The 12,858-nt window shown below is 45.4% G+C and overlaps 1 protein-coding gene across 5 annotated transcripts in view; it reads left to right on the top strand.

Annotated features, from left to right (window-relative positions):
- Positions 1–5,843: 5,843 nt before the first annotated feature.
- The window catches only part of GALNT7 (polypeptide N-acetylgalactosaminyltransferase 7), a 67,262-nt gene continuing 60,247 nt past the window's right edge, over positions 5,844–12,858 (top strand). For 2 of the 5 annotated variants that reach the window (XR_014792129.1, XM_084856459.1), the window contains exon 1: positions 6,747–6,971. Coding sequence is in view for 3 of the 5 variants with exons in the window: in XM_084856459.1 (XP_084712585.1) it covers positions 6,846–6,971 (126 nt within the window). In the remaining 2 variants the exon portion in view is untranslated. Of the gene's footprint in view, positions 5,865–6,355; positions 6,972–12,858 lie in introns of those variants that run through there. The other 3 variants (XM_084856460.1, XM_084856458.1, XR_014792128.1) reach the window with 3 other exon arrangements.

Genomic DNA, 12,858 nt, shown 5'->3' on the forward strand with positions numbered 1-12,858 from the left:
TTTCCAGGCTTATGTAAAAAAAAAAAAAAAAAAGACGTGATAGGCTACATAAAGATTTACGTAGCCTATCATGGCTAGGTTTTAAAAAAAAGAAAAAAAGACATGATAGGATACGTAAATCTTTACGTAGCCTATCATGGTTGGGTGGGTTAAAAAAAAAACTGCGTACGCAAATGGCGGCGGCTACGGCCGCCATCATTTGCGTTCCTTCTTTTTACCGTCTTAATCTACGTAAATATTTACGTAGACCATGACAGTGCAAAGAAAGCGGAACGCAAATAGCGTAGCAGGTGCTATTTGCGTCCCCTTTTGATTTGCCTTTTTAGCCTATGTACGCGGTTGTTTTTTTGTTGTTTTTATACCCAGAGCCCTCCGCGGCCAGAAATCCGGCTGCGGACGGCTCTGGCCTGGCTGGGCTTGGCCGGCTGCTCCGTGGAGCTGCCGCGGAGCACAGCCGGCCGTTCAAGGATTCCGGGGGGGAGGAACAGAGCGCCTCCCCCCCTGGCCAGGATTCCGGGGGGAGCAACGGAACGCCACCCCCCCACCATCAGCATAATCCGCAAAAGGTAAGTGATTTTTGTACATCCCTAGTTGCTGCCTCCTGAACAATGTTACGGACCTCCGTCCATAGTTCCTCAGGCACTCTATCAGGTCTAATCCCTGAAATCTATTCCTCACCTCCACTGTTTATTCATAACGGATATGGTTTAGGTCATACCTGAATGGTTTAGTGGTTTTCCCTACATTCTTCAATTTAAGCCGAAATTTTGCAAGAAGCAGCTCATTATCTGAGCCACAGTCAGCTCCAGGTCTTGTTTTTACTGACTGTATGGAGTTTCTCCATCTTTGGCTGCAAAGTACATTATCAATCTGATTTCGATATTGACCATCTGGTAATGTCCATATGTAGAGTCGCCTCTTGTGCTGTTGGAAAAGAGTGTTTGCTATGATCAGCGTGTTCTCTTGGCAAATCTCTATTAGCCTTTGTCCTGCTTCATTTTGTACACCAAGGCCATGCTTGCCTGTTATCCCGGTTATATCTTGACTTCCTACTTTAGCATTCCAATCCCCTATGATGAAGACGACATCTTTTTTTGGTATTAGTTCTAGAAGGTGTTGTAGGTCTTCATAGAACCGATCAACCTCAGCTTCGTCGGCCTCAGTGGTTGGGGCATAGACTTGAATTACTGTGATGTTGAATGGTTTGCCTTGGATTCGTACTGAGATCATTCTATCGTTTTTAAGATTGTACCCCAGTACTGCTTTTCCCACCCTTTTGAGTGCTACTCCATTTCTTCTAAGGGATTCTTGCCCACAGTAGTAGATATAATGGTCACCTGAATTAAATTCTCCCATGCTTATCCATTTTAGTTCGCTGATTCCCAAGATGTCGATGTTCAGTCTTGCCATCTCATGTTTGACCACCTCCAGCTTACCTTGATTCATTGATGTTACATTCCAGGTTCCTAAACAATATTGTTCTTTACAGCATCGGATTTTCTTTTCACCACCAGACACATCCACAGCCGAGTGTCATTTCGGCTTTGGCCCAGCCACTTCACTCTTTCTGGCGCTACTTGGGAATTCCCTCTGCTCTTCCCCAGTAGTATATTGGACACCTTCCGACCTGAGGGGCTCATCTTCCAGCGTCATATCTTTTAGCCTTGTGATACGTTCCATGGGGTTTTCTTGGCAAGAATACTGGAGTGGATTGCCATTTCCTTCTCCAGTGGACCACATTTTGTCAGAACTCTCCACCATGACCTGTCCGTCTTGGGTGGCCCTGCACGGCATAGCTTATGGCTTCACTGAGTTACGCAAGCCCCTTCGCCACAACAAGGCAGTGATCCATGAAGGGGATTTTGGACTATAGCTCCCACCATTCCTGACCATTGGCCATGCTGGTTAGAGCTAATGGTTTGTAGTCCAAAACATCTGGAAAACACCAGGGCCCCATCTACATGGCACTGCTTTCACCCTTCACTCTGTCGCAACTGTGCAGCATTTCAGCTTTGAATTAGCTTCTGCTGGGATACACTCGTGATTTACTGCACGCTTCCCTAACAGACTCCGCCGTACCCCTTTTTTTGCCATTATACTTTAATGCACAGCTGTGCAGTCCTGTGAGCATGGGGGTGGAATACTTCAGTGGCTGTTTTGTATTTTAGGGGTTCTGTTGTGTCTGTCCATCTTTCATTAGGTCAAAAGTAAGCTTTCTGTGCTCCTTCGTTTCCACACCATCTGTTTCTCAGTTCCCGAGCCTGAGATTCTCGCGACAGTTTGCACTCACAACCGTGAGCGGTGCATCACTCCAAAATGGTGGCCGGAGTGAAGTTGGTCCTCCCCCAAGACCCCCCCCCGCCCCGGCCCTTGGGCACTGAGTCCAAAAGCAACCATTGTGAAGGTATGAAGCTGCAAAAATGTGCAAAAGTGTGATTAAATAAATGAAAACACCCCTCTGTGCCTCTGTACCTGCGCAGCTGCAAAGAGATGGGGGCAGTAAACGGGCGTCACAGAGTGATGCAAGGACTACCCATGCCTACAAGACGTCCACTGCAAAATGCGAAGTTGGCTTGGGGAAGGGACAGGCTGCTCACAACCGCAGGGAAATCCGAAGCAAACAAAAAATGTCGCAGCAAAACGCCTCCTTGGGAATCCGCATTTTCCAGGAGAAAACCATGGATGGCTGCAAAGAGGAGGCTGCATCATCTGTCCCGAGGGACCTCGACTCACAGCCACCCTGAAGTAAAAGGCTCGTGTAGATTGGGCCCAAGTTGAGTGTTCTAGATCTTACTGACAATTTAAAAACAAACAAATCACTGGGTCCAGATGGTATCCACCTGAGAGTTCTTAAACTACTCAAATGTGGCATTGCTGATCTTATAACAGAAATATACAACACATCTCTAAGGTTGGCCTCTGTATTGGAAGACGGGCAAGTGCCCAATGTAACACCAATTTTTAAAATGAGATCCAGGTAATTACAGCTTAATGTCTGTTTGGGGTAAAGTGGTTGAAAGCAGATAAAATTATCAACATACCAAAAAGCAAGTCCTGCTGAAAAAGAATCAACATGGCTTCTGCAAATGAAAGTCCTGTCTCACTAACCTTTTAGAAGTCATTGAGAATGTCAATAAACAGGTTAAAAAGCATGATCCTGTAGACATTGTTCACTTTGACTTCCAAAAGGCTTTTGACAAAGTCCTTCATCAAAAACTCCTAAGCAAACATGGGATAAGTGGAAAGGTCCCGTTATGGTTACTGGTTAAAGGATAGAAAACCGAGAATAGGGATAAATGGTCAGTTCTCACAATGGAGGGATGTAAATAGTGGGATCCCCAAGGATCTGTATTAGAACCAGTGCTTTTAAACTTGTTCATAAATTATCTGGATTTAGGGCTGAGCAGTGAGGTAGCCAATATAAGGTGGCTAGAACAGAAAGGGACAGCAAAGATCTTCCAAAAGATCTGTCTAAACTGGGGGAATAGGCATTAAAATAGGCAAATGTGGTTCAATGTGACCAAGCGTAAAGTTATGCATATTGGGCCAAAAAATCCTATGCTGATGGGGTCTGAGCTGGCAGTGACTGGCCAAAGAAGAAATGTCAGTTCAGTGTGCACCAGGCAATTCCATGTTAGGGGTTATTAGGAATCAAACATAAAAGTGCCAATATCATAATTTCTGTATACAAATCTGTGGTGCAACCACATTGGAATCATGTGCTGTTCTGGTCACTGTACCTCAAAAAGCATATTGTGGAGCTAGGAAAGGTGCAGCAAAGGGCAACCAAAATTATTAATAAGCTGAAGCAACTTTTCTATTAGGAAAGGTTACAACTTTTGTAGCTTTTTAGCATAGAAAAAAGACAAGTAAAGGGGACATGATAGAGGTGTAAAAACTTATGTATGGTGTAGATAAAGTGGATAAGGAGAAGTTTTTTTCCTTTATCTCTTATAATACTAGAACCTGGGGTCATCCAATGAAGGTGAATGATGAAAGAGTCAGGACAGACAAAAGGAGGTGTTTCTTCACACAGCACATAATTAAACTATGGAATTTGGTACCATTAGATGTAGTGATAGCCACCCTATGGGATGGCTTTAAAAAGGAACTTCAATTCGTGGAGAATAATGCTATCAATGGCGACTAGTGATGATAGCTATATAATACCTTCTCATCAAAACCAGGTGAGGCCGTGGCTGTTCTGAACCAGTGCCTGGGCACGGTATTGGACTGGATGAGGGCTAATAAACTGAAACTCAATCCAGACAAGACGGAGGTACTGTTAGTGGGTGGTTCGTCTGCCCGGCTAGGTGATATTCAACCTGTTCTGGAGGGGGTTGCACTCCCCCTAAAGGATCAGGTTCGTAGTTTGGGGGTGCTCTTGGATCCAGAACTGTCACTTGAGGCACAGGTGAACTCAGTGGCACAGAGCACTTTTTATCAGCTTAGGCTGGTATACCAACTATATCTGGACAGAGATAGCCTAGCTACAGTTATCCATGCTCTGATAACTTCCCGTCTGGATTACTGCAATGCGTTATACGTGGGGCTGCCTTTGAAAACGGTCCGGAAACTTCAGCTGGTCCAAAATAGGGCAGCAAGATTGTTAACAGGGACTGGCCTGCGAGCTCATATTACGCCAATACTTTTCCAGCTGCACTGGCTGCCAGTCCATTTCCGGGCCCGATTCAAAGTGCTGGTGTTAACATTCAAAGCCCTTAACGGCTTGGGGCCAGGTTACCTGAAGGATCGCCTCCTCCCATATGTGCCTGCCCGGACCTTAAGATCATCATCAGCGGCCCTTCTCCGTGAGCCCCTGCCAAAGGAAGTGAGGCGGGTGGCTATTAGGAGGAGGGCTTTTTCTGTTGTGGCACCCCGGCTCTGAAATGAGCTCCCTGGTGAGGTTCGCCTGGCGCCTACGTTGTACTCCTTTCGGCGCCAGGTGAAGACCTTTTTATTTTCCCAGGCATTTTAGCTTTCTAAATTTTTATCTTTGCTGTTTTAAATCTGTATTTTAAACTCCTGTACTGCTGCTAGGTTTTATTGTGGTTGTATTGTTATATTGTGGTTTTAATGTTCTATATATTTTAAATTGTTTTATTGTGTGTTGTTTGGTTTTAGTTTTTGTGAACCGCCCAGAGAGCTTCGGCTATTGGGCGGTATAGAAATAAATAAATAAATAAATAAATACCTCCAGTATCAGAAGCAGTATACCTCCACATGCCAGTTGTTGGAGAACACAAGCAGGAGGGTGCAATTGCATTCATGTCCTTTCCAGAGGCATTTGGTTGGCCACTGAGTTAATAGAATGCTTAACTAGGTAGGCCTTTGGTCTGATCCAGCCCAGCTCTTCTTAAGTTCTTATGAACTGGAGCACCAAGACCAGGTGAGACTTCCACCTGCAAATGCAATCAATGGGATGCCTTATTTGTTCTGAACCTACCTATGGGTCTAATCCCCTGAGCTGAAAGGCAGGCTGTACAGGGGAGTCCTCGAATCTCTGGTGGGTTCCAAGCCACCTGTGATAGCCTAGCCCAGGCTACGGTGAGTAACAATTACTTCTGGATACTTGCATTTTGCTAGATTCTCCATTACCATTAATTAATTAATTACCATTAGCCAGTGAGGCAGCCCCGTAAGGAGGCAGATGGGGCGGGGTGGGGCACTAGCTAGATGCTGAGGGATGGATCTGTTTGGGTCATGCATGGCTTAAGCTAGCCTGTGTCAAACTAAGATTCAACATTCAGTCTGGTCACCTTCTGTACATAAAAGGGAAGGGGGCACCATCTTGTGCTCTGCCTCAAGCAGCAAAATACCTTGGGCCAGCCCTACCAGCATGGATATTGTTCTGCGACATGGAGGTAACCTTTAGCAGGCTTGTAAAAGTTACTGTGAGTTAATTTTAAGTAAGGCATAACTTCTTCCTTTGTTTGAGGCAGCGGCATTTCCCCCTGCGCCACTCCCCCCCCCCCTTAATAACTCCTTGATCTCCTATGACAGCTTATTCCCAGCCTAGGTATGTTTAGGCATTGCTACTATAGTTCCACGATGCAGTTCCTGATCACGCCTTTGTAATATGGGGATTTTCTCCCGTGCTGCCCAAGCCAAGACAAAGACGAGCAACCGAGAGAGCAAGGCAAAGCCGCGGATCTTCCTTCTTCTCACCTTGCCAGAGCTAGGAGCAGGAGTAGCAGCCTGGTATTTGCATAGCTCCTGAGAGGTTTACTCTTACAAATCCACCTCCGTAAAAGGACGTGTAGAAAAAAAAAAGGGCGGGGGAGAAAAGAAAACAGGCAGCCTGTCGCCTAGTTAATCTGAAACAACCCTTCGGGCTGTAAATCAGCCACGTGGAGCCTTTGGAGGCGATTTCCTGCTTCGTTTTAGCAAACTGGGCTGAAAGATTAGCAAGGGAGGGAAGACCAAAAACGCAAAAACGCAGACACAGAGAGACCAAGAAAAACCAGAATCCCCCCCCCCCGGGCGGGGGGGATATTAAAAAAAAAAGTTTGTGGGTTTGCAGGGAGGGAACAGAGCGAGCAGCAGGCGCCGCGAAAGGAGACGGCAGCGGCAGCTAGCAAAGACTGAGGAAGGAGAAGAAGTGAAGCTACAGGGGAGGGGACTGAGAGCAAGAGCGGGGCTCGGCGCCAGGCGCCTGCTTGAGCGAGCGAGCGAGCGAGAGGGAGGAGAGGCAGCGGCAGCAAAAGGAGGAGGGGAAGGGGGAACCACGCAGAGCTCGGCTCGGCGCAAGTGAGGAGCAACAGCAGCAGTCGCCGGGAGGGGGGCAGTAGCGGGAGCCCGGCGGCGGCGGCGGCGGAGGGGAGCTGGCCGGGCCGGGGCTGAGGATGCGGCTGAAGCTGGGCTTCCTCTTGCGCGCCGTGCTGCTGCTCGGCTCCTTCCTGGGGCTGCTGCTGCTCTGGTCGTCGCTGTCGCCCCGAGCGGAGGAGCCCAGCCCAGGGGAACGGGTTCGGGTGAGTCGCTACCGCGGGGCCGCCGACTGAGGAAGGGGGGGGGGTGCGGGCGCCTCTTCGCGCGTCGGGGAGCGGCGGCGAGGCGTCGCCGCACGGACCACCTGCCCGCCGGCCCTCGCTCCCGCCTGCCTCTCCGGCGCCGGGCCGGAGCCGTGTCCCTCTTCCTCTTCAACCGGGGTCGGGCCGGGAGCGAGCGGCTTCGGCGGCTGTTACAGCCACTGTCCAGGCTGCGGCCTGTGGCGTTGGCAAGGCCTGAGAAAGGGGACGTTGGCGGCTTCGGACGGGGTCCGTCGCGAGCCGGGGGCGCCCCCTTGCCGTCTGGGGTGGGGAAGGAGTTGCTTGGCGGTGAAGGACCCGTAAGGCAGCCTTGGTTCCTTTAGGTGCACTGCCTGCCTCCATGCGACCCCTGACTTGTTCTGGAGGCAGGACGTTGCCCTTAATAACCCCCTAATGGTGGGTCGGGAGGAGGAGCAGCCGCCTCCACCCTCGCTGCAGTTCCTGGTCTCCCCTTCTACTCCACTCCCCTGTAGTAAGAGGAGGTTGCCGGAGGGGTGGGGGTGCATCCAGTGTTTCTGGGTTGCATTCTCTTACAGCGATTCAGGCCCACTTATCACACTGATGTCATCCGCAAACGCACAGTTCTGTATCCATTAATTCAGAATATTTTACTATCCAGAGATATGTACTCCCAATAACGAACATATGTTGGAACCCCACGTCATCCATCTCAGTGCATCGGAAGAAGTGGGAAACTTCTCTCTTTAACTCCTGTGATGTGAGGTCCCATTTAAATGTGACACCAGGCAGAGAAGAAGAACTTAACCACAGGGCTTCGCAGTGGCATCTCAGTTAAACCATGTCATCACCTGCAGGTGTACTCCTAGCACACCAGGAATTGGTAGCACAGCAGGTGCTGCATTGGCATGCTGACGCTATACGCTTTCAGTCCAGTGCTTAGAGTCCAACTGAGTTCAGTGGGATATGTTTTCCCCAAAGTGTGTAGTGCTGTTGGAGGAGCTTTGAGAGTCTGTTTTAAAGGAGAGAGCGGGCTTGTGTAAAGCCTCAGGGGTAAATTCTTGCCTGGTGTCGTGTTTAATTTGGGCTTGAGTAAAACAGGTTGATGGTGTTAAGTAACTTTGAGTATGAATTCTCTGATGCCAACAAGCCTTTGTTAGGGTTGTCTACCTAATATAGACACTATCTTGTGCCTCCCGACACAGAAATTCAGCAGGTGATGCTTTTTACAACACATCTCCAATCCAGGAAAAGCTTCAGTGTTACATTTCTGTGTGTTGGGTTGCTGTTAAAGGCATAGGAGGCGGGCCACTAAAATAGTAGCAACCATACCTCAAGTTGGGGAAGGTTGTAGATGGCTCCTTATATCATAAGTGTGCATGATACAGTTGGAGAAAATGTGGATTGTTTCTTCTTGAACAAAGTAGAATCAGCTGTGCATGCACGCACTTTCTGGACACCCTTAGCTGTGCTTGGCTTTTTGCACATTAGCTGGATTTAGCTTCCTTCACATTAGTTACTAGGTGGCACTGTGTTTTTATTTTTAAACTTAATGGCAAAGCTCTGACTCAAAGCACATGAAGTCAACATAATTAACACAACATTTAACTGCTAATGGTATACACTTTGTTTTGCATCCCATCAGCCTCAGGGTTTCTTTTGGTACAGATCCAGCACCTCTGGAATTCTCTCCCTCTGGAAATACAAATAAGGGCCCAAGTGTAGAGAGTGCTGTAAACAGTTTCTCTTGTCTGAGTGTTTTTTTACTTACTAACTAAATAGATGCTTAAGAAATTGAAAAAGGTTTAAATATTGCCTTGTTTTGAATTAGTCTAGTGTCTCAGTGAAGACTTGTACGTTACTGTATGTTAAAACCAAAGCAGGAACGGGCAAGTTGTTCATTACTGAGAATCACCAAAAACAGCACCATAAGCCAAAATACTATAGCAAATTTTAATAACTTATATGGACATAATAAATACAACATTTATGAGAAAGTAGGAGCCACCAGATTGCAGCTCTCTGATGCTATGTGAGCCTGAATGTGAGGCATTTCATTTTCATAAACAGGTCATCTTGAAATGCCAGGAGTGGCAGGTTCCTTTCCACTAACTGAATATTCCAACTGCTTGGAGCAATAAAGAGGCTTAGTATTGCTGAGTACAAATGTTAATTACCATGAGGCAGATCTGCATAGCAATGAGCTTGGTAATTATGAGATTTGAACACAAAATATCTTAGATCATTTTATTTGTCCTTTGGTTGATAGGCATTTTAAACATTGGGTGCATTTTCATGCTTTGGATTACAGTAATGAGGCCTACAAACGTAACTTTTAAAAAATATGAAAGCTCTGGGTCTTAGATTCTGAGAACTCTGGGTTTCACAGGCTCTGTTCATGTGAGCAGTGGCTTCAGTCATACGACCTCAACGTACTTGTACCCCTGTACTCGCGTATCGTTGACAGATAAGTTAAAGCAAGGAGGTAGCCAAGTATGGATTTCTTACTTGTTCACAAGAATGTTGCTAGAGTATGGGTTGGTTCATACCTTCCTAGAGAGCGTCTGTCCACTATAAGAAACTGCTTCCCCTATGGGAAACAGTAGGGATGAGCTTGAAGACATCTTCACATGACATCCAAGATAGTATTTTTCTTAGGAGGAAAAGGCTGTCCTCCTGTATATAAAGAACAGAGAAACAAAGAACTCTAGGAAGCTGCCTTATACAGAGTCAGACCATTGGTCCATCTAGCAGGATTTTGCACTCCAGGGTTCTGGCAGATGTCATTCCAGTCACCTGGTACCTGATTGTTCTAACTGAAGATACCAGAGGTTGAACTTGAGACCTTCAGGATGCCAAGCATGTGCTCTTCGGTTGAGTGAAGGCCTTTTTCCCAAATCATCCCTAAAGAAGTATTTAGTGTTGTTGGCTTTTCTTAGTATGAGCCCAGTCAGAGACTCTTGTAAGTGACACTCCCTGCAGTACAGCAAAGCACATGTTTTGTAAGCTGTCAGGCCAAAGCACCTATGGAAATCTATTTCTGGAGAAAATTGCATATAAAATGGGCAGTGCCATTGTGTCATCTTCCTTAATGTAGCAATTTAGGCATTAAAAGTAGCTGAATCAGTTGCTGTTTGAAAAGTGCTGTGCCAGAATTTTCAACACAATAAATCAGTGGCATTTAAAAATGGGTATGGGTCATAAAGTAAAACCGCTGTGTATTCTCACTTTTATGAAACTCAATAATAGAATTATAGAAGGGTCTTTGTAGCTATTGCAGAAATGTTTGATGTCTACTGTGCTGTCTTCACTATTGTGGAGAGAAAGTGCTGAATGACCTATCTGGTGGAAAGCAAGACTTGAGTTGCCAGGATGTGGCCTTAGGCTTGTATCTCGCCTACTCCATGCTGAACTGAGCAGGGTGGATTAATCACGATTAAAAAGCCTGATTAATAATTAATGTTCTAAAGTATATAAGATGAAACTTTGGATTTCTCTGGAGAAAACCTTGATTATCCTAGCTGATCATATCTACAATCCCATACAGTAGGATCCAGTTTTGAACACTGGACTGGCCTATCCTGGGTTGTGCTATGTGTCTATAAGCATTCAGTACAACAAGACTATTTTTCTGAAGGGTAATTGTATAACAGAGAACAATCTGCTTTTGGGGCAGTGTGCCATGAAATTAGTTTACAAGTAGTTTGCTGAAGAAATAACATCCTCACCAATGTGTTCTACATATGGGCAGAGCACTGATCATGATAGGCGATAGGTGCAATTCCAGCTTTGTATGGGAAAAATCTCTCTGCTGCCAATATAAGACATGGGAAGGAAAAGCAAACCTCAAACAGAGACATAAATCACAGCTTTGTGACACCTGTATGGCTTGTGAAATCCTGGACAGCTGAGTATTTTGGTTGCAGAATTTCCTCTTAAATTTGTATCGCCAGCAGCTTGTAAAAATGGTACTCTGTGAGACCAGGCCAAGGAAACAAATTTGCAGGTTCAACAACTGTGTGAACTTTTATAGAGAATAGCTGTAGTTTAGAATCTATATCAAACCAAGGCATTGTTTTTTCCAAATGGGAGATGAATTATTTCTCCATTGTGACTGGCCTTCATTCTATAGGCTAGGCTTCAGAGTGAGAAAGGTGGCAGTGACTTCTTCTTCTTCTTTTGCAGGGTTGTTGTGAGAACAAGCAAGAAAAAAAATCATAAAGCAGCTCTCCATTAAGGAGTTGATACAGTATGCTGTTAAAAAGGATTAGGGCTGGGGGGGGGGGGGTAGTGGAAAGCAACTCCAGCATGTTTTGTGCATGTATATCTCCCTTCCCCTCAGTGTGAAGACTTATCCATGTAAACTCATGACATTTCCATTTAAAATAGTTGAAATCTGTTTTTAAAATGGGATATATTAGAAGTGTTAGGGTTGTATAGCCCTGTGTAGAAGAGAGAACTTATGGTCTGTGCCAATGATATTAAATGGGTGTAATGTCTTCTGAGAAGAGAGCATATCTGAAAGCTAGTTTGATGAAGGGTCTAAAGGCAGGGTTGTGACTAATTTTCAGGGCAAAACTAGGTGTTATGTGGGAGTTCTATTTCCAGCATCTTTTTCCTCCTTAAAAACCAGCTGTGGGATGTGTGTGTGTGTGTGTAGTTTTCATTAGGGGGTTAACACACTGATTTCTTCACTGATTTCTTCTCCCTCCCCTTCCTCCAAAGCTGCTATTAACTGTAGATTGATGTGGGGCAGAAGATTAACACCCTTGCTCCCACAGCTGCTACTACTTTCTTTCTTTTTTTTTAGTAAAAGGATTTGAGGAGTTCCAAGCACAGAACCCCCCTACAGAACATCTAGTTTAGCCCTCAACTGCTTGGCTCTGGCTAGCAGCAATTGCTTCCTGGGAACTAGTAAATACGTTTTTTGCAAACTCAAGGGATGGGTTATTGCTTTTTAAGGCAGTTGATATGTCACAAATATGTTAGATATGTGGGTACAGACAGGCTGCTAACCATTTTTGTCTAATTATTGACAAGGATGGAATAAGGTATACTGGAGGTGTGAGAGCTTATGCTAACATCATGCTCATATACTATTTATTATCAAGATGAAAATATAGGATTGATGTATTTGCATAAGCATCATATTCACTGTAATTACATGTAGTATTCATTACAATCTCTCTATAAAAGTGATCTGTCAGCTTTAAAAAATGGAGTGGTGAGGGGTGTTAAACTTTGGGGGATAATAACACTGATGATGAAACATTGAAAACGATTGCAAAGTAAGTCTTAACTTCAGCATCAAGGCTGTAATAAATTTAAATGTCAGGCAAAAGCAACAGGAATACTGATGTGTTTCCTTGAATGCACACTTTTAGCTTCATTTAAGCAGTGAAAGCCATCTTGGGTCATTTGTAAGAAGTCTCACGTCACTGCTCCCAACTGAGATTATTAAAAAAAACACCCAACCACACTCACCCTATAAGAACAGGTCTGAAATGGGAAGCAGTCCTTACACATTCTTTCCCTGATTACTTTCAGGGTGTATACAAAATTACCTGCTTGTCACTTCAGTGGTTATCTATTTAGCCATAGGGTGGGTAACGGCATTCTCTTGCTAGAAAACGTTTAGTGAAGGGTTGTCCACCCCAAATTCTCAAATTTTGTTTGGTTGATATATTTCCAGATAGGCACAAGAGCCAGGGTTGGCAACTAGTTTTGCTGGATATCTATTGGGCTTGGTGAGTCCACTCACCCCCACAACCCATTCGGCCTCTCAGGAAATCAAACTGCCCCTTTGACACATTCTTCTCCCTTTGCCAGCTTTCCTATAGTACTGCCTAAAGTGGATTTGGGGATGAGAGGG

Source organism: Heloderma suspectum, chromosome 5, assembly GCF_057233095.1.
Source record: "Heloderma suspectum isolate Gila_16-S chromosome 5, 16-S_ref, whole genome shotgun sequence".
NCBI lineage: Eukaryota > Metazoa > Chordata > Lepidosauria > Squamata > Helodermatidae > Heloderma > Heloderma suspectum.